The following is a 22,757-nucleotide window of genomic DNA, read 5'->3' as shown; positions in this document are numbered from 1 at the left end:
AAATCCGCCATAAATCCGCAGCGGTTTAGCACTGCGGATTTATCAAATCCGCAGCGGAAAAATCCGCAGAGGACCAGAATACGTGTGCACATACCGAAACCCTAACCCTACCCCTAACCCTACCCCTACCCCTAACCCTAACCCTACCCCTAACCCTACCCCTAACCCTAACCCTACCCCTAACCCTAACCCTACCCCTAACCCTACCCCTAACCCTACCCCTAACCCTAGTTCTTACCCCAACCTTAGTGGGAAAAAAAAAAAAAAAAAATTTATTGTCCCTACCTATGGGGGTGACAAAGGGGGGGGTGTCATTTACTTTTTTTTTTATTTTGATCACTGAGATAGATTATATCTCAGTGATCAAAATTCACTCTGGAATGAATCTGCCGGCCGGCAGATTCGGCGGGCGCACTGCACATGCGCCCGCCATTTTGGAAGATGACGGCGCCCAGGCAGAAGACGGACGGGACCCCGGCTGGATCGGTAAGTATGATGGGGTGGGGGGGGACCACGGGGGGGGGCGTCGGAGCACGGGGGGGGTGGATCGGAACACGGGGGGGGGGGGTGGATTGGAGCACGGACTGGGGGAACGCTGTGCGGGCAGGCGGATCGGAGCACGGGGGGGGGGGGATCGCTGTGCGGGGGGGGTGATCGCTGTGCGGGGGGGGGTGATCGGAGTGCGGGGGGGTTTGATTAGAGCACGGGGGGTGTGATTGGAGCACGGGGGGAGCGGGCAGGAGGACGGGGGAGCGGAGCACAGGACCGAGGAGAGCGGACCACAGATCGGGGGGCTGGGGGGGCGATCGGAGGAGTGGGGTGGGTGCACATTAGTGTGTCCAGCCATGGCCGATGATATTGCAGCATCGGCCATGGCTGGATTGTAATATTTCACCATTTTTTTAGGTGAAATATTACAAATCGCTCTGATTGGCAGTTTCACTTTCAACAGCCAATCAGAGCGATCGTAGCCACGAGGGGGTGAAGCCACCCCCCCTGGGCTAAACTACCACTCCCCCTGTCCCTGCAGATCGGGTGAAATGGGAGTTAACCCTTTCACCCGATCTGCAGGGACGCGATCATTCCATGACGCATATGCTGCGTCATGGGTCGGAATGGCACCGACTTTCATGACGCAGCGTATGCGTCAAAGGTCGGGAAGGGGTTAAAGGGACACTGTCACCCCCTCCAGCCGTTATAAACTAAAAGAGCCACCTTGTGCAGCAGTAATGCTGCATTCTAACAAGTTGGCTCTTTTAGTTTTTGCTTCTGTTATTCCCTCAATAAAGCGTTTTATTATTTTCCCCAAATACCTATCTTTAGCCAGGGAGGCAGGTCTGAAGCCCCCTCTTTGAAGCGCCCAACTGCCGTCAGTCATCTCTTCTGGGCCGCTGGTTGCCGCCCCTTCAGCGCTGTTTACGTCTGAAATCTGGCGCCTGCGCTGTGCGTGCCTGCCAGGGGCAGGCGCATTGAGTAGTGGCCGTCATAGCTCAGATGCCGGGTTCCTGACGGCGCCTGTGCGGGCAGTGCGGCCACCCTGTTGCTGAATCCCCGCCCCGCACTGTGCATAATGCATAACACACTGCGGGGCGGGGATTCAGCAACAGGGTGGCCGCACTGCCCGCACAGGTGCCGTCAGGAACCCAGCATCTGAGCTATGACGGCCACTACTCAATGCGCCTGCCCCTGGCAGGCACGCACAGCGCAGGAGCCAGATTTCAGACCTAAACAGCGCTGAAGGGGCGGCGACCAGCGGCCCAGAAGAAATGACTGACGGCAGTTGGGCGCTTCAAAGAGGGGGCTTCAGACCTGCCTCCCTGGCTAAAGATAGGTATTTGGGGAAAATTATAAAACGCTTTATTGAGGGAATAACAGAAACAAAAACTAAAATAGCCACCTTGTTAGAATGCAGCATTACTGCTGCACAAGGTGGCTCTTTTAGTTTATAACAGCTGGAGGGGGTGACAGTGTCCCTTTAAGCTCGCCATATAGCGTGTGGTAGGCTCCACGGCTCTCCCGGAGATCAATAATGGGGTGTCTCCAAAAACACAGACACCGTGTCCTTCTCTGTCATTCTCTATTTCTTTGTTGCTCCGGAGCAAACGCACAGGCAAGAAACAGCTTGATGCTTAAATCCAGGTTGAAATAAAAGCTCTCCATGCGAGAACCATCACGACACAGGATACAGGAGCAAAATCTGTAGATTTCAGCTGTCCAAGGGTCTATATATAGATATCCCAAAATACACACCCACTGTAGTCCCATTGGCGATGTCTGTTCATCTAGATTTTTCTCCTGTTAAATTTTCTACCATGCGCACAGAAAACGCAAACGCATGAAAATGCGTGAAAACGCCGCATTTTTTTATCCACATGCGTTACTTTACATGTCTAAAAAAACGCTGCGTTTGCATGCGGTTTATCATGTGTTTCAGGTTACGGATTAAATGCTGTGGATTCTACCGCAAATGTGAAACTAGCCTAACTAGTGTCATGCTAATCAACAGCCGGCTTCCCCCATTGATACAGCGTACAGCTGGTTGTCAATCAGCATGACACCAGTAGTCCTGCCCTATCAACTGGAATAGCCCGGTACAACAGAGAGGTAGTTGCCTCAGTGAGCAACTACATGCCTTTTTTCTAAAGTCCCACATCTTCTCTTCTCTTTAATTATCAAGTATCTTTGTAATTACACAGGTTAGGTTTACTGCAAAGTGGGGTGAGATATGTGAATGCAAAACCCAAAAATCAATGCCAGAATTAATGTTTTGTACATTTTTCCATTACACTCCAAATAATGTTTGGCATTTTTAAGAACAAAATCGATCTGGTCAAAACACAAAAAAAGAAAAAAACAAAAACCCTTATACAACAGTCTACAATAAAATAAAACATTCTGCCACGTAAAGGGGTTGTCTGGTCTTAAGCTATAATTCTGCAATCACACTATAACTGCAGACTTGTGAATTCCCTACATCATGTGCAATGCGAGGATTGTCCGGTGGAGGGTGTAGGTGGTCATGTGACCGCAACCATGCAATTTGCATACTTCTAGCCACTGTATACAGCATTGCTCACTACACCTGAATTAAGCGAGTTTATGCCCATAGTTGCGGTCACCGCTCCTAGCAAATCCTCATAGCACATGAGATGCAAGTATTCACAAGTATGCAGTTAGTCTGACTACAGACTTGTGAATTCTGGCATCTTATGTGCCTGTAGCTTAAGACCAGACAACCCTTTAAAGTATGGATGAAACCACAACAACAAAGTGTGCCAAATGATTAAAGGGGTTTTCCCCTTTGAACTTTTTGTACAAATTCATAATTGTCTAGACATGTCGCTGTTACTTTAATTATGTACAGTCAGCCGCATTGACATCATGTTTACAACAATATAGTCCATCACTGAGCCCAGTGGCTCTGCTGCTGTAGATTCAATGAGCTACTGAACTCAGTGATCGGCTGCAGCGCTGTCAACATGATGTCACTGCTGCAGCCTGTACACAGTCACTACAGCAGCGGTGGAGACATAGTACTGACCCCTGGGAGGGCAAGTAACAGCCCATTTTATTTTTATCACGACAAGAACAAATTTTTACAAAGCATCCAAAAAGGGGGGAAAAAATTATTACTAAGGAGGAAAATAAAACAAAGAAACCTCTCACCATTATATGGAGCTTTGCTTTCCCTTCTTGTATAATGAATGAACCTCCCATGCCGACAGATTTGTCTCCATATTGTGCCTTTAAGGATTTTCTCATACAGCTCACAAAGTTTTCTTTACCAGTACGTCTCTTTACTTTGACTTCAATTACCTTTAAATACATTTAGTTTAGTTAAAGGAATATAAAATTCACCTTCATATTAAAACTAATTTTTCTTTCATTCGGCATCAGTAATGTTGTTAATAATTTTATTTATATAGCACCAACATATTCCATAGCACTTTACAAATCAGACATTACAAGTACAAATAATATCAGACATTACAGAGTAAGGGTACCGTTACACTAATCGACTTACCAACGATCACGACCAGCGATACGACCTGGCCGTGTCGTTGGTAAGTCGTTGTGTGGTCGCTGGGCAGCTGTCACACAGACAGCGCTCTCCAGTGACCAACGATCACGGGAAAGACTTCGGCATCGTTGAAACTGTCTTCAACGATGCCGAAGTCCCCGGGTAACCAGGGAAAATATCGGGTTACTAAGTGCAGGGCCGCGCTTAGTAACCCGATATTTACCCTAGTTACCATTGTAAAAGTAAAAAAAAAAAAACAGTACATATTCACATTCCGATGTCTGTCACGTCCCCCAGCGTCAGCTTCCCGCACTGACTGTGTCAGTGCCGGCCGGCCGTAAAGCAGAGCACAGCGGTGACGTCATGATGTCACCGCTGTGCTCTGCTTTACGGCCGGCCCTGCACTTAGTAACCCGATATTTACCCTGGTTACCAGTGAACACATCGCTGGATCGACGTCACACATGCCGATTCAGCGATGACAGCGGGTGATCAGCGACCAAAAAAAGGTCCTGATCATACCCAGCGACCAATAATCTCCCAACAGGGGCCTGATCGTTGGTCGCTGTCACACTTAACGATTTCGTTAACGATATCGTTGCTACGTCACAAAAAGCAACGATATCGTTAACGAAATCGTTATGTGTGAAGGTACCTTAAGGCCGGAGTCACTGTACCATACAACACGCCTGAGTGCTATGAGAAAACATCAACAGTGTTATTCTATGGGGCAGGTCACATCTGCGATTATTTTCTCATGCCAAATTGGCATGCAAGAACAATCACACCATGCTGCGATTGGCACCGAGACTCGGGCTCACTCACACCCATACAAGTCTATGGGTGCGAGTGACAACTCTCAGCACTCGGATATCACCCAAGTGCGGTGCGGTCCGCCTACTCCGCAGTTGTTCTCCAATCCTCTGAAACTCGGCTTCCAGCAGAGCAGGAGCCGAGGGTCATTAGCATATCACATCCCATGCTCTCACATCGGATCTGATACACTGGTGTAACTCCAGCCTATAACACATAGTTCACCAATTCAGCCAAGAGTGATGAGGGCCCTGCTCAAAAGAGCTTACCGTCTGTGAGGAAACACAGGCGACAAGGCAAAAAGTCCTTGTTGTGTATGGTCAAGCCATCTATACAATGAATAAAAGTATTCATGAGCCGGCACCAGCCAATATATGTCAAGAAACATAGAAAGGACCAGATTATTGGAAAAATGTATGGAGTACAAAGAATAATTAGATCAAAGAGGTGATCTGATAGTTTAGCCTAAAGAGATGTGTTTTCGGGCACTCTTAAAACTGCGGATACGAAGAATTTACTGAATTGTCTGGGTAGTGGATATCAGTGTGCAGCATAAGAAAATACGGTGTTCAGAATGGGAGGTTCAGATTATGGAGGATGTTGGTCTTAGATCATTGTCAGAATGAAGAGGAAGGTGTAGGGTGATAGACCAAGATAAGGGAGCAGATGTAGGGTGGTGCCGCACAGTGGAGAGCTTTTTGGGCGAGTGTGAGAACTGTATGTTGTATTCTGTAGTGGATGGGCAACCAGTGTAAAGACTGGCACAGGGTGAAGACATTAGTCTGGATGCTGAAAGCAGGATTGATTGGAGAGTAAAAGATGAATTAACAGGGAGTTGCAAGAGTCAGGATGAAAATTAGTTAGGAATAGTGAAAATTTTCTGTAGTTTTAAAAGGTTATAAAAAAAGCCTGTAACAGTGGCGTTCCTTTTTTATTTTACAACTGTCTGATCAGGGTGGCTATGTGTAGCTGTTTTCTAAATGTTATGGATTCTCTCTGCTTTAGCTGCGCTTTTCGTATTCTCTTGCTGCACAATTCCTATACATCAGAACAATTAAATGCATAGAAATTTCTGGCATGGCCATAGAAAGAAGGTCCATCCTCAGCAACTTCCACAGAAGTGAATGAATACATGAGTGCAAGGGTGACCTCTTCAACAGACGGGACCTACATCTATCAGAATACGACACAAATCTCTAAGTGAGAAATACCTCTGTAACAATGTACTTACCATGCTGCACAAGACCTTAAAGTATTCAAGAGCTTTTTCACAAGCATTTCTGCGCAATCAGATCAGCAGATATTATCAAGAAAAGTCTCAGCTAGCCCCTAGAGCTAAGGTCGCTTGATGGGAGGGAGTGTAGTTCTCTAAGAACTGCTTCATGAGAAATAAATGAGGCAGTGATGCCTAATGAATATATGCAGCTTGATTTCTGATGATAACCACAATTTTACTATTTACGGGATATTTGCCTGTAATAATTTTACATAGTGCAGTTGAAAAAAAATACACATACTAATCAAGTTCAACATAGGGATGGAAGAAGTTAAAGGGAAGGCTTATGGGTACAACCTTAATGCACTACTCAATTTGCCCTCAATTTTTGCCCTCAAAATTTTTCCTTCCAGTTCATGAGTGTCACATTTGCAGCAAGAGTTATGTACAGTTACATAAGTTTTTCATTTATTTTCTTATAGCAAAGCATTTAAACGGAGACTAAGATCTCTTGGCATTGTGATCAGTGGGCAGCCAACCTCTTGGGTCCCCACCTTGATCACAAGAACTAAAGAATCATGGTAACTTTGGCTTATTCTGTGCACAACATCTCTCCTGGCTACCCGCTGCGCAGAGAATGGAAATATGGTTACATTAGGCCTCTTTCACACTTTTGTCTTTCAGCTCCCATCGCAATCTGTCGATTTTTTGAGAATGTAGGATCCTGCAAAAAAATTTGCAGGATCCTGCATTTTCTTGTATTATCGATGGATTGTGACGGATGGCCATCCGTTTCATCCGTCGTGCACTGGATCCTGCGTAAAAAAAACAATCCGTTGGCCAGAGAAAACGTTCAGAAGAATGTTTTTTCTGCATGTCGGAAAATCGGTCAGCGACGCATCCTGCGCTGCCCATCACTGGCTACAATGGAAGCCTATTGCAGTGGAAAAAAGTTCCCCGACACCTCCTGCGGCATACGTCGTCACACAGAATGGGAGCCTAAGGACACTGGATGCTGCACACACTGTGAAACGCAGGAATCCAGTGACGGATGCAGTTTTCCCATCTGAGCATGCCAGGAAGCAAATTCCAAACCGGGGAAAAGTCTCTCTCTCTCCATTTATACCTGAAAATTCAGCCCGGGATTCATGCAACGCATCCGTCATAACACTGGATGCATTGCACACGTTTTCAACTATTTTTGCATCGTCCGTCCATACGTCGGTTCACTGCACTCTGACGCAGGACGACTGACAGAAGTGTGAAAGAAGCCTTAACCATAGCTGCTGACTGATGGCGGACTCGGCAGTAACTCACCCATCCAGTACTAGATGATAGCAGATCCTCGCAACATTCCATCTATTGGAAAGTCTTAATGAAGATATCAAACAGATTTATTTTTCCATGGTTACATAATGGACTTTTATACCAGATGTCTGTTGGAGGGTGAGGTATGTTAATAAATTGCTAAAACTGACATGTCCCATGTTAAAAATTACCTTTCCTGGCTTGCCCTCAGAGGCATACAGGTTTGATAGAAGCCCAAAGTCATAGTCGCTGTACTTTTCCTTGCATTTCTCCAAAAGACAGCCATTATCTGTAGGATTGACGCTGGCCATGTAATTACAATTCACTGCAGGTGAAGTTGCACTTTCTGCTTTTATAGAAAATATCATCTGCAAAGAAAGTCTTAGACTATAATAAAATATATATGGCACACACTATATATCTGTAGCATCTATTATTTTTGTCTAATACCATTGCAATTGAAGTGAGCTCATCACTAACATAGGCTTTAATTTGTGGAAAATGCACATTATACTCCAGGGGGCTTATGTTTGGGACTGACATATTACAGGTGTTACCTTTACAATGAAAGGTGATTGATTAAAAGGTGACCATACACATTAGATTTATCTGAGCAATACTCGCCCATCTACTATATAATTGTCTAAGGGTCACTTCCATCTTTCTGTCTGTCCTTCTGTCTTTCTGTCACGGATATTCATTGGTCGCGTCCTCTGTCTGTCATGGAATCCAAGTCGCTGATTGGTCATGGCAAAACGCCACGACCATCGCCATGACCAATCAGCGACAGGCACAGTCCGGCGGCAACATAGCCGCTCCTTCCTCTCCGCAGTCAGTGCCCGCTCTGTACTCCCCTCCAGTCAGCGCTCACACAGGGTTAATGGCAGCGCTAATGGACTGCGTTATGCTGCGGTGTAATGCACTCCATTAACGCTGCTATTAACCCTGTGTGACCTACTTTTTTACTATTGATGCTACCTATGCAGCCTCAATAGTAAAAAGATCTAATGTTGAAAAAAAAAAAAAATCATCATATACTCACCTTCTGGCGCCTTTCCCGCTACTCTCGACACTCCGGTGACCGCTCCATGCAAGCGGCAGGTTCCGGTGGCAAGGATGGTACGCGACAAGGACCTGCCATGATGTCACGGTCATGTGACTGCGACGTCATCACAGGTCCTGCGCCCATACCAACCCTGGGACCAGAAGCTGCCGCGTGCACCGCATACAGGGCCAGGACTTCAACAGGCTTTCGGAGGGTGAGTATATGTTTATTTTAAGTCTGTATACTACGTGGCTCTGTGCTGTATACTCCGTCGCTGTGCAATACACTACGTGGCTGGGCAATATACTACGTGGCTGGGCAATATACTATGTGGACATGCATATTCTAGAATACCCGATGCGTTAGAATCGGGCCACCATCTAGTCTATTAGAACTGGCTGACTCCCAGGCAGCAGATGTACTGGGAAAGCATAGGGCTGCTAGATTTCAACATGTTGAATCCTTTGTTTTTATGGTACATAAACCATCACCAGGGGGTCAGGCAGCATTTTTTTTCCTATTGTGAATACATGGCCTAGTTGAGAGCACATGTGTATGTGGACACAAAGAAATAGCTGTTGGTTAGACTGCTTTCTGCAAGATGGCTTTTTTTCAAGTGTGTGGCCAGCCTAGCCCTTTATTGTGCAGTAGTTCGTTGCATATCACATGGGACCACCTTCCGTGAACTACAATGCTGGTTCAGCACAGCCTACATAATGTTTTTGCCAGGGTCAAACTTAAAGGGAATCTGTCACCCCAAAAATCGTATATGAGATAACGCAACCGGCATCAGGGGCTTATCTACAGCATTCTGAAAGATGAGAAAGAGAGGTTAGATTATACTCACCCAGGGGCGGTCCTGCTGAGGTCCGGTCCTATGGTCGTCGCTGTCCAGTCCGGTGCCTCCCATCTTCTTATGATGACGTCCTCTTCTTGTCTTCACGCCGCGGCTCCGGCGTACTTTGTCTGCCCTGTTGAGGGCAGAGTAAAGTACTGCAGTGCGCAGGCGCCGGGAAAGGTCAGAGAGGCCCAGCGCTTGCGCACTGCAGTACTTTATTCTGCCCTCAACAGGGCAGACAAAGAATGCCTGCGCCGGAGCCGTATGAAAATAGGAGGCGCCGGACCCAGACCACAGCGGGACCGCCCCTGGGTGAGTATAATATAACCTGTTTTTTCTTACCTTTCAGGTTACATCGGGGGGCTTATCTACAGCATTAGAGAATGCTGTAGATAAGCCCCCGATGCTGGTGGCCTTATCTCATATACGATTTTTGGAGTGACAGATTCCCTTTAACTGCAGAGTAAAACACATTTTTGATAATCGCAAGAAAAATCCATCCTAGAGTAACGTGAACAAATGCATTATACCATTCTTTTCTATTTTAAGGATTTGGCTAGTGTGGAACGTCTATAAAACACTAGTCAGATAAAAACTTGTAGAGGATTTACCAACCTCAGCGTTCATGCCCACACTGTTATGAGAAGACGCTCCAGCACCTAGTAGGTAGGCTCCGGGTAGATCAATCTTCTTTGCTACAGTATTCATGTTATAAATCTTCAATACAAGTATAAAAGGTAATACAGATTATCAGGACATAATGAAAAGGTCAACTACTTTGAGTATTTAACTGTAAAGAACATTTAGGTTTGAAGAATATCTTGGCAAGCTGTTATGGGGCTCAAGAAAGAGGGCACTTCTATTTTATCTAGAAATCTGTGGGCTACAATAGTATGGACTAAATTGTGGGACATGTGGGTGATTAGCACTATGTAACTAATCTGAGACACACTTCTTGGTACCTCTGAGAAGCAGATGACTCCCAGTATGTGTGTGTATTGGTACAGAGGAGAACAATTTTTTTAGAATTTGAAAAGAATTTACATGCATTAGTAAGGCATTAAAAAAACAGATCATTTATCAACATACTTTATCAAGGCGTGCTGTGGGCACCAAGTATGGAACACCTCCAACGTCTACAATTCTTGACTTTCCACATAAACCTGTAAATATTACAAACAGTCTAGGCGTTGGTACATTATGGCGAGGATTACAAAGCTATATGCACCAGAACTCCAACGTCATTGGCACAAAACTGTCACCTTGCACCGCATTCATTAGGTGTTTTAGACATTTTTTGCACCTCCCTTTGCAAGAGGTTATTATTTAAAGGAGTTGTCCAGGGTTTGGGTTCAAGTCTACAGTAACTATGTGACTACAAACTTGTGAATTCTTACTACGCGCACTGTGTACACAGTCGGGATTCTCCAGTGCCAACGCAGTCAGGTGCCGACTAGAAGTGTGCGGCCTTGCTCAACGTAAGTGAATTGAGCGAGGCCATACTTGAGGTTACATGACCACCGGCTCCTGGCAGCAGTGAATCCTAACAGTGAGCGTGTGCTGTGAGGATTCACAAATTTGCAGTCACAGAGTGACTTGAACCCCATGCCTAGACATGCCTTTAAGTGGTATAGTGTCATGGCTTTACGGTAAAAATGTTATGGCTGGGATGCTACTCAGTGCAACCAATTATTTTAGTGCCACAAATGAGCCAACTAATGAGGTGTATAAAAGTAAACTAGACAGTCTAACACCAAGTTTATCAAAGAATGAAGGACTGATAATTTAATGACTAATGCTAATGAACAACTGCCGCATTGTAATACTGTCTAATCTAAAGGTACCGTCACACTCAGCAACTTTGCAACGAGAACGACAACGATCCGTGACGTTGCAGCGTCCTGGATAGCGATATCGTTGTGTTTGACACGCAGCAGCGATCTGGATCCCGCTGTGCCATCACTGGTCGGAGCTAGAAGTCCAGAACTTTATTTTGTTGTCAGGTCGGTGTGTATCGTTATGTTTGACATCAAAAGCAACGATGCCAGCAACGTTTTACATGGAGCTAATAACCAGCGAGAACGATAAGTGAGTCGCCGTTACGTCACTGGATCGCTCCTGCATCGTTCTGGAGTTGCTGTGTTTGACGTCTCTACAGCAAACTAAACAGCGACGCTCCAGCGATCGGCTCGTTGTCTATATCGCTGCAGCGACGCTGAGTGTGACGGTACCTTAAGTGTATAGACTGTCTAAAAATTAGACAGGATTAGTAAATCAGTCCCATTATGTATACATATAGTTCATTGACACTTTAACAGCTTTGTGTCTAACATTCTACATACATGCTATTCATCACCAAAAATATGTAGAAGGAGGCATTGTACTGTTCACAAAGGCATAACACTTTTCGCAGATCCTTTTGAATCTGGCATGAGACGTCAATTGGTTTCTCAATCCTACTGCCAGCTTAAATTGACAGAAAACTGGAAAGTCTCTTTAAAGTGTGTTTGTCAGCTCCAAATTGCATTCCTAACTGACTACATACCCTTTCATTGAACATTACTCTTCTAAACATCACACCTTAAAGGGAACCTGTCACCCCGTTTTTTCAGATTGAGATAAAAATACTGTTAAATAGGGCCTGCGCTGTGCGTTACAATAGTGTATGTAGTGTACCCTGATTCCCCACCTATGCTGCGAAATACATTACCAAAGTCGCCGTTTTCGCCTGTCAATCAGGCTGGTCAGGTCAGGTGGGCGTGGTGACATCGCTCTTTTCTTCCCCAGCTTTCCGTTAGTGGCGTAGTGGTGTGCACATGTCAAAGTGACGAATCCACTGCGCGCACGTGAAGAAACAGCGCGCGATCTGCGCTATTACCCCTGTCATCGGTGGGGGCGGCCATCTTCTTGGGGCCGCGCGTGCGCAGATGGAGTGCTCTGCTGCACGGGGCTTCAGGAAAATGGCCGCGGGATGCCGCGCGTGCGCAGATGGAGATCGCGGCGGCCATTTTCCCAAAGCGGAGTTTGCATCTCGGCTTCAGGAAAATGGCCGCCGCGATCTCCATCTGCGCATGCGCGGCATCCCGCGGCCATTTTCCTGAAGCCCCGTGCAGCAGAGCACTCCATCTGCGCACGCGCGGCCCCAGGAAGATGGCCGCCCCCACCGATGGCAGGGGTAATAGCGCAGATCGCGCGCTGTTTCTTCACCTGCGCGCAGTGGATTCGTCACTTGGACATGCGCACACCACTACGCCACCAACGGAAAGCTGGGGAAGAAAAGAGCGATGTCACCACACCCACCTGACCTGACCAGCCTGATTGACAGGCGAAAACGGCGACTTTGGTAATGTATTTCGCAGCATAGGTGGGGAATCAGGGTACACTACATACACTATTGTAACGCGCAGCGCAGGCCCTATTTAACAGTATTTTTATCTCAATCTGAAAAAACGGGGTGACAGGTTCCCTTTAAACTTATTTGCAGCTTGCTCAATAATTCAGAATAGCAGCTTTATTCATATTATGCAAATTAGGGTGCTTAATACATCTTTTGTGTGCCCAAGGGACACAGAGCACTGCTCAGTTTCTTTTGTGTGGCATGTTTCCCCTTCCCTCTCTTCTTATTGACAGTGGTGGTATTCCCTTAGCCCGCACAGCCTGCAATTCAGTGTACCCCCTTGAACTCGACCTTCTTTCCTGTAAGTGAAGGTGCTACACTGCACTACTGGGCGCAGCAAGCGACATCAGTACTCTGGCTGTAGCACGCTGGTAATTCTAAGTGGTTGGCACAGTAATTAATGTTCTAGTACTACTTAGACTACACAGTTATGGGCACTAGAGTAGGTGATTTCTGCTAGGATCAGTAAAACTGCTGACTCCATGCACGTTTACTTCCAAGTGTTTAGTGTGTCCCAATCTAAGCAATGCAAGGCTCTGCAGCTCAAATGCTTTTTGGATTTTTTTTATCCTGGTACTTTGGTCATTTTACTGGTAAAAGAATCTGGAACAAAAAGGTAAATATCTTCTATATGATACAATAATTTAAATTACCTTTCACAGGGAATCTAAATGGTTCCAATGTAAGATCAGGGCAATCCACAACCTTAACAAGGACTTCTGCATAATTCCTTTTCAATCCACATTCTAAAACTATAGACAAAAAAACAAAACTTTGTTTGGTGGTAGTGGCATTCAATGTGTTAATTTTAGCCACACTTTTTTAATGCAATAACTAGACAACATACAGTTGTACTCAAAAGTTTACATACCCCGGCAGAATTTTTGCTTTCTTGGCCTTTTTTCAGAGAATACGAATGATAACACCAAAACTTTTTCTCCACTCATGGTTATTGTTTGGGTGAAGCCATTTATTGTCAAACTACTGTGTTTTCTCTTTTTAAATCATGACAAACCAAAACTTCCAAATGACCCTGATCAAAGTTCACATACCTCATTCCTTAATACCGTGTATTGCCTCCTCTAACATCAATGACAGCTTGAATTCTTTTGCGGTAGTTGTGAATGAGGTTATTTTTTCAGATGGTAAAGCTGCCCACTCTTCTTGGCCAAAAGCCTCCAGTTCTTGTAAATTCCAGGGCTGTCTAGCATGAGTTATGCACTTGAGATCTCCTCAGAGTGGCTCAATGATACTGAGGTCAAGAGACTGAGATGGCCATTCCAGAACTTTCACTTTGTTCTGCTGTAGCCAATGACAGGTCGACTTGGCCTTGTGTTTTGGATTGTTGTCAGGTTGGAACGTCCAAGTACGTCCCATGTGCAGCTTCCGGGCTGATGAGTGCAATTTTCCCACCAGTATTTTCGGATAACGTGCTGCATTAATCTTTCCTTCAACTTTGACCAAGTTTCCTGTGACGATGTAGCTCACACATCAGCGATCCACCTCGGTGCTTTACAGTAGGAATGGTGTCCCTTTCATCATAGGCCTTATTGACCTCTCTCCAAATGTAACGTTTATGGTTGTGGCCAAAAAGTTCAATTGTGGTCTCATCACTCCAGATTACCTTGTTCCAGAAGTTTTGAGGCTTGTCTCTGTGCTGTTTTGCGTATTGTAGGCGAGATACTTTTAGCATTTGCACAGTAATGTCTTTCTTCTGGCGACTCGACCATGCAGCTTATTTGTCTTCAAGTGTCTCCTTATTGTGCAAATTGAAACAGCCACACCACTAGTTTTCAGAGACCTGTATTTCAGACGATGTTATTTGTGGGTTTTTCTTTGCACTCTGAACAATTTTCCTGGTAGTTATGGAAGACATCTTTGTTTGTCTACCTGACCGTGGTTTTGTTTTTACAGAGCCCATCATTTTCCATTTGTTAATCACAGTTTGAATGCTGCTAACTGACATTATCAATTCCTAGGATATCTTTTTGTATCCCTTTCCTGTTTTATACAGTTCAATTAGGTTTTCCCGTAGATCCGTTGACAATTCTTTTGCTTTCCCCATGACTCCCAATCCAGAAATGTCAGTGGCTGGATGAAAAATGCTAAAGTCTGTCTGAATCCCAGAAACTCACTCAGCTTTTATGCACACACTGATTACAAGTAAACAGGTCACAGGCGTGGATGTTACCTTTCATAGCCATTAAAATCCATTTGTGTCAACTTCTGTGCATGTTATCAGGCCAAAATCATCAGGGTATGTGAACTTTTAATCAGGGTCATTTTGATGTTTTGGGTTGTGTGAAGGAAACCCAGTTCCTCCCATGTCACCAATCCGTGACGTAACTACACACGCACAGCTCTCCGGCGCTCCCTTTGTCTCTCAGGTCAATAAGGGAACTGCACCTAGAGCAAATGATCGCCGGTGAGACTGCCCTGTTACCCACGCTGGGTATTCTAAGATTCGCAATCAGAGTAAAAGGATCAGCCCAAAATTAATTTATGATTTAATTGCCTTAAGGGCGCACTAGGTAATTACAAGAAATATACAGTCAAAATATATCAAGAGTTACAGTCAGAGTAAAATATAACAATAATAATACAAGGCTTAAAGGTATAAAGCTGGAGGTCAATTTATCAGGTTGAAGATCGCTTGTGGAAGCCGGGGGGGCTCAGCGTTCCGCAGGTCCAAGAGTTAGTTGCCGGGCAGCCCCCAGAAAGCGTGTGCTTGCTCCCCTCTGGCTGGCATACCCTCTCCTTTAGTTCCTTAGTTAGTCATCTTCCTCTGTTCTGACACACTCTCCAAGGGTCCCAGCTCTTAACCCTGCTGTGTCCCTCCCCCTGTACCTGGGCGGGCTAAGAATCTCCACCCCTCAGCTTCCCTGCAAGATCTGTATCCAATATCTAATAAATGGGATAACTTCTCTCAGGATGATCGGATCAGCATAAGGGCGGTACCAGCACACGAGGTTTGTTCTGCCGGTCGCCCAGGGACCAAACCCGGACCCATTCGGTCACTGTGGAAGGCTGATCTCCATATCTCAGGTCCCAGAACTGCCACGGACCCGGGAGTTGCACTGTCAGATGCACAATTTCTTCAGGGCGAGGGGGATATTTTTCATGAGCCTGTACCTCAGACGATGCGTCCATAATTCATGATTCCATGTTGGAGACGGTTCGACTGGCCACAATAGACGTGTATCCTGTTGCCACTTGACATGTGTGCTTTAATTGAGGCCCCATATAGTGAAAGATAAACTTAGGCACTCAACTTAAATGGAGTTTTTTGTAATTTATTGTACTCATCAAAATAAACGTTTCGGCCTCAATGCCGGTGGATACCACGTCGCACTAGCACAAGCCGGCACCGGTCTCTTGATAACTAACTGTGGACACTATAACCCGGACTTCATTACCTCGAGTAGCTCATACTGCACTAGTGCTGTACATCCCACATCACATTCAAGGGACGATTCTATATCTTCTATATCTATATCAGTAAATTCTATATCTTCTATATCTATATCAGTAAATTGTTACTGAAGTAGGCCAAGCATTGAGGCCGAAACGTTTATCTTGATGACTACAATAAATTACAAAAAACTCCATTTAAGTTGAGTGCCTAAGTTTATCTTTCACTATATACGGCTTTGGACCCTACTAAGGGACCATTTCCGGATAGTGCACGCAGTTTTCTTCTATATCTTAATTGAGGCCCCAGGCACTTCCTTGTCCCCTGCTGGTGTGGCTTCCTCAATGAGCTTTGAAGTACCTTCTGCCTGCTATACTGAGCTTAATTCCATTACCATGCTAAAAGGAACTTTATTCAGGTAGGGGAAAAGGTGGGGACCAGGAGTGTTCATCCCTGCAGACCTGTGACCAGGGGACAAAATGGAGTCACGCCAATCTCTGTTAGTATGCCCGTATCCAAGATGACAGCTGCTCCCTCATCACATCTCCCTGCTTTAGAGGGCGCTAGGGGGCATCACATTCCTGTGTTCCCCCATGCGCCCTTCCGCACATTCTCCTTGCCGGGACAACCCATCAGCATTACCATGGTCGCTGCCTCTTCGGTGGCGAATGGTGAACGTGATACTCCTTGAGAGCGAGGCTCCAGTGTAGCAACCTCCCATTCGTCCCAGAGACCGAGTGTAACCAGCTGAGGGGGTTGTGGTCTGTTTCCACGGTGAAGTGGCGTCCGTACAAGTATGACTGCAGACGCTGCAGGGTCCATACAATTGCCAGACATTCCTTCTCCATGGTGGAATAGGCCACTTCCCTCGGCAGGAGCTTCCGGCTCAGGCACAAAACGGGGTGTTCATGTCCCGTAGTGTCGACCTGGCTGAGCACAGCACCAAGGCCAAAGTCGCTAGCGTCGGTCTGTACTACGAACGGCTGCGTGAAGTCGGCTGCCTGTAGTACGGGAGAGCTAGAAAGGACGGTTTTGAGCGCCTGGAAGGCTGTCTCTGCCTCCTTCTCTCTCTCTGAGGCTGTCTCTGCCACTTTCTCTCTCTGAGGCTGTCTCTGCCTTCTCCTGTCTCTCTCTGAGGCTGTCTCTGCCTCCTCCTCTCTCTCTGAGGCTGTCTCTGCCCCTCCTCTCTCTCTGAGGCTGTCTCTGCCCCCTCCTCTCTCTCTGAGGCTGTCTCTGCCCCCTCCTCTCTCTCTGAGGCTGTCTCTGCCCCCTTCCCTCTCTCTGAACGGACAGGGTACCAATAACTGTCGGTCCCTGGGCTGTTATGATCTGGTGGCCTAGGAGCAGCATGTGACGTACTCTGGAGAAGGTGGTACCTGTACTGACCGCAGACCCTGAACTTAGCACCGCAACTAGAAGTAGCTGTGGGATGTACCTAACACTCCCTAGACACCTTGACACAGCCTAAGGACTAACTTCCCCTAAAGATAGAAACGGGAAAACTATCTTGCCTCAGAGAAAATCCCCAAAGGATAGACAGCCCCCCACAAATATTGACTGTGAGAGGAGAGGGAAATGACATACGCAGACTGAAATCAGGATTTAGCAAAGGAGGCCTATCTAGCTAAAAAGAAAGAATAGGACAGAGTACTATGTGGTCAGTATTAAAACACTAGAAAATATCCACCACAGAAAATACAAATCTCCACATCTGACTAAAGACATGGAGGGTATATCTGCATGTCTTTCATCTCCAGAGATACAGCTTGGCTGCAAAAAATCCTTACACAGACAAAGCTGGACAAGACAAAACATGAAAATGCGCAGAATTATAAGGCCCACAGCATGTGGACAGCAAAAACAAAGACAGAACTTATCTTTGTTGAAGAGAACAGCAAAACAGGAGAGACCAGTCAGGCATGTGAATCCTCCAAAAACAATGGACAACTGGCACTGACTAAAGGATAAAGGAAGACTAAATAGCCCAGTCCAAATTGCAAAAAGTGGACACACCTGATAAATGCTGCGATCCAAAGACAGCAGCACTACCACTCATAACCACCGGAGGGAGCCCAAGAGCAGAATTCACAACACTGGGCTACGCCTCCGGTGAACCCTGCTGGACCGTTACCCGGTACAGCCGTCCCTGATCCCAGACCACCCGCTCGCGGTCTGACTCCCCGGGAAGCTGTGCCGCCTGCTCCTTGAGAGCTTTCAGGCTAGCGTCAGCTTCTAACGCTGCCTGAAATCCCTGACTCGATGTGGCGAGAATGGACGACACTGGCACATCCGCTGTCAGCTCCCCAGGATCTGTCTCCTGGCCGCTGTCTGACTCGGCAGCCACTTGGTCAGAGAGGGGGAAGCCGTCGGACCTCTGCAAGGCTCCTTGGGCTCCGGCGCTCCCACTCCTGATGACAGCAGCCACGACCGCTGTGCCCAAGGGTAGCGCCTGCTTCCTCCCGGCTCCTGACTAAGTCGCTGGGTCAGGCAGACTTCCCTGCCCTCCTGACATCCCGGGTGTGAGGAACTCCTGCCCTGGGGTCTTACCTGGTGGCTCCTCTCCCAGAACGCTACCTCCCCCCATGGCCTGTTCCTTTTCCTGCAGGGGCCCCAGACTCAGCAGGCTGGATTTACTTAGGGGCCCTACACTGCCCATAGCAGCCTCTCCCTCAACCTCTGAGCTCTCCCCTACAGTCTCCTCACCTGTCCTCCCTGTGAGCCCTGTGTGTGTGGTGTCAGTGCATGGATTACCCTCAGGTTTCACTCCCTCCTCCCCTGTTGGAGGCACATGGAACACATCAACATTCACAGTAGAGTCATGACATTCTTGTGAAGCCGAACTTGGGGGTTCAGTCGCCACATACTGAGACACTAGCCACCCCAAATCGGTCCCAAGTAATACATTGGCAGGAATATTTGACGATACTCCCACCTCCCGCATTCCCCTCCCGACGCCCCAGTCCAAAAACACCTTTGCGACAGGCAGCGCCGGTTCCACGCCTCCAATTCCGGAGACGGAAAGGGTTTTCCCTGGTACCAAGTCTTGAGGAGACACCACCTCAGGACGTACCAGGGTTCGTTCAGCGCCTGTGTTCCGCAGTCCCATGACCGGTGAGCGGCCAATGGTGACGGGTGGGTAATTGTCCAGGGACTTCCCACCACCCCCTCCCACACATAAAACAGTGGACGGTTTCGGGGACAGGGATGGGGCCTTTAGACACTAGGGACATACAGCCTTGATGTGTCCCAGCTTGTTGCAGTGATGACAATGTCTGGGTTCTGCACCTGGCCTGGAGAGGGCAGCAGGGGGGTACACCCCTTGCACTCCGGGGGCTTGGGAAACAGGAGCAGGATTGGGCTTACCCCCTCTCCAGGTGCTGCTGGCAGGCTTCTTCGGCTCAGGCACGCTGTTATTGGCATACTCGTCTGCCAGGGTGGCTGTGGCAGAAGCCCCCTACGGTTTCCAGTCACGGAGGAACTGCTGGAGGTCCTCTGGGCAGTTCCACAAGAACTGCTCCGTGACTAACAGTTCCTGGACCTCCTGGCGGGTGGTGAGCGCTAGACCCGAGGTCCAGTGCTCTGCAGCTTTCAGCAACACCCGCATGTGGTCGGTACAGGTGTCCTTTAGGCCCCGCTGCAGGCTCCGGAACTTCTTGCGGTAGGACTCCGGGGTGAGGTTGTAGTGCTGGATCAGGGCCTGCTTGATGCTGCTGTAGTCCTGCTCCGCCCCGGCAGGCAAGTCCCCCAAAACTTCCAGGGACTTACCCCTCAAACGGGGGGTCAGGTATCTTGCCCACTGATCCGGGGCCAGATGGTGTTGAAGGCAGGTCCTTTCAAAGGCCAGCAAGAAGGAATCCAGGTCTCCATCCTTCTCAAGCAGAGGGAAGTCCTTGGCCCGAACTTTGGAATCCCTGGACTCTGGTGGTGCTGGGGCGTCCAGCGGGAGCCCATGTTGAGCCATCTCCAGTCGGTGCTGGCGCTCCGCTGCTGCTTGCTCCGCTGCTTCACGGCATTCTGCACGCTCTCGCTCTGCCGCTTCACCGCGTTCTGCACGCTCGGCCTCCGCTGCTTTCTCTGCAGCTGCCATGAGTCTCATATAGGCGTCTTCATTACCCGCCTCGAGACGTGCCACTGCAACAAGGGCCTCTGATGTGGACAGGCTGGGGTGGGTAGGTGGTGGGTAGTCCCTTGCCGGACTAAGCACTGGTGGCTGGCTCCTTGGGGAGTCTGAGCTGAGCTCCCCCTCGCCTTGAAGGGCACCGTCCACCACCACCTTCTCATAGACCATAGCACTGGCCTGCGCCCTCAATGCACTCCTGGTGCCATCCGCCATCTTTGGAACCTCTGGTTACTGACACAGCTGTAATCCTGACCTTGCACACAACTTATCATATCTACACTCTGACCGTCTAGTGCTGGGTTGACCTTAAGACCCCAGCAGTGAAAGTTATCGCTGGCAGTCTTTAGTGTCTGGAAGTAGGGGTACCACGCACACTATTACTCTGATCCCACATGCTGCCACCAATGTGAAGGAAACCCAGTTCCTCCTACGTCACGAATCCGTGACGTAACTACACACGCAAAGCTCTCCGGCGCCGCCTTTGTTTCTCAGGTCAATAAGGGAACTGCACCTAGAGCAAATGACCGCCGGTGAGACTGCCCTGTTACCCACGCTGGGTATTCTAAGATTCGCAATCAGAGTAAAAGGATCAGCCCAAAATTAATTTATGATTTAATTGCCTTAACCCTTGTCAGGCTGCATAATTTTACAACCTTAACAGGCTGCATAGGTACAATTGTACCTTCACATATACCTCCACTGTGGGAAGACTTTACTTGGTTTCAGAAACTAAAGTTCATTCAGCTACAAATGTTATGCTGATATCTATTGTTCAGTGTTGTTACTGGTCACTTATGTTGCTGTCAATTAAGTTAATTCAAACTGGGAGTGGCTTCTACTTGTCTTCCTGCCTCCCTCCTCTCATTAGCCATTTTGCTGTTCATCTCATTGCTGTGAGCACACATTTCTAGGCTTGTGAAGTCTTCAATTTCTTGGAAACGAAGGTAGGAAAGTCTCACAGCATCTAACAGCCAGTTATACCTTTATTCTCATTATGTGGGGACAGAACAGTCAAATTGTCTTTCAGCCTGGACTTGGCTTACATATATTTTGTATGAAACTTATCACTATAGGTATAATTTTTATACGAAAAATGGATAATAATTAGTATCTACATATTGTTTTACGATGTTTTATTTATATTCAGCACAAAATACGAAGCCAAAATTCATCTAGCAAGTCATCATGAGTGATAGTAATGCTGGATCTAGTTTCCGCCATAATCCAAGAAAACGTGTTTGCAGGTTAGTATAATTTTGTGAAAAGCCAATAATGTAGTATTTCGGAAAATTATTTATTTTACATTTTTTCATATTTACAGATTTACGTCTGACGAAATAATGCGAATGCTAGAAGAATCTGATTCTGAGCATGAGGATGAACCATATGTTCCATCTGATGATGAAAACTATGTACCACAAGTGGATGTTACTGAAGAAGATTCAGACATTGAACAAGAAATGGTCATAGAGCATGAAAATGAATACGAATCAGACGAAAGTGTTGAGGATGATTCTGTGCCTCAAAGTGCAGGCGACATTTGGACTGCTAAGGATGAAACTCAATGGTGCAGTAATCCACTGCCAAATGCACAAACAAAATCTCGTAATGTCCTACGACAAAGAGGTGGCCCTGCAGCAATCAGCAACCTATATACAGCAAAAGAGCTATTCAAGTCCATCATGACTCCCGAGATGTGTGACATCATATTACGGGAAACGAATCGAAAGGCCAAGAGAGTTTGTGATGCTTACAACAACGAACTGGTACAACGTTTTCCTGATTCTTCCAAACGGCCACCACAAAAAACATTCAAGCAATTTACTGAAACTGAACTTCGTGCATTTTTGGGCATACTGATTGCTGCTGGTGTGCACAGAGCCAACAAAGAGAATCTGGAGGAAATGTGGAATGTTGCTGCTCTGCCTCTTATACGTGCAGCCATGTCTCGTGACCGCTTCAAGATGATACTCAGATTTATCAGGTTTGACAACGAAAATACACGTGCAGAACGTGTGCAAACAGATAAAGCTGCACCAATACGGGACATCTGGACAATGCTGAACAGTAATCTGGAGAGAGCCTACAAGCCATATCATTGTATCACCGTCGACGAGCAATTATTTCCATTTAGAGGTCATACTAAATTTACCCAGTATATACCTTCAAAACCAGCTAAATATGGCATAAAGATTTTCTGGGCTTGTGACTCATCAAATGCCTACCCTTTACAAGGTCAGCTCTACACTGGGAAACCAACTGATGGTCCTCGACAAGTAAACATTGGAGAACGAACAGTATTGGACCTAGTGAGCTCGTATAAAGGCTCTGGAAGAAATGTCACCACCGATAACTTCTTTACAACCATGGAACTAGCTAAGGTATTGAACTCCTGGAACATGACACTAGTTGGTACAGTGAGAAAAAACAAAAGGTTCCTACCTAACAACATGCAGCCTGCCAAAGAAAGGCCTGTATACGCGACAAATTTTGCCTACAATCATGATGCAACAGTCTGTTCATATGTACCAAAGAAGAACAAATCAGTCGTGCTTCTATCATCTATGCACATGACGGGAGAAGTTGA

The 22,757-nt window shown here is 46.9% G+C and overlaps 1 protein-coding gene across 3 annotated transcripts in view; it reads right to left on the bottom strand.

The window, feature by feature from the left end:
• C3H11orf54 (chromosome 3 C11orf54 homolog) overlaps positions 1–22,757 on the bottom strand; it is an 81,846-nt gene that overhangs the window by 30,293 nt on the left and 28,796 nt on the right. For 2 of the 3 annotated variants that reach the window (XM_069757430.1, XM_069757432.1), the window contains exons 3-7: positions 13,292–13,390; positions 10,331–10,404; positions 9,857–9,958; positions 7,550–7,726; positions 3,667–3,816 (exon numbers count right to left, since the gene is read on the bottom strand). In XM_069757430.1, coding sequence (XP_069613531.1) covers positions 3,667–3,816; positions 7,550–7,726; positions 9,857–9,958; positions 10,331–10,404; positions 13,292–13,390 — 602 coding nt within the window. The remainder of the gene's footprint in view (positions 1–3,666; positions 3,817–7,549; positions 7,727–9,856; positions 9,959–10,330; positions 10,405–13,291; positions 13,391–22,757) is intronic. The other variant, XM_069757431.1, reaches the window with a different exon arrangement.

This window comes from Ranitomeya imitator, chromosome 3 (assembly GCF_032444005.1).
Source record: "Ranitomeya imitator isolate aRanImi1 chromosome 3, aRanImi1.pri, whole genome shotgun sequence".
Lineage (NCBI taxonomy): Eukaryota > Metazoa > Chordata > Amphibia > Anura > Dendrobatidae > Ranitomeya > Ranitomeya imitator.
The sequence above is the reverse complement of the archived record's forward strand: the minus strand, read 5'-3'. Positions and strand labels throughout refer to the sequence as shown.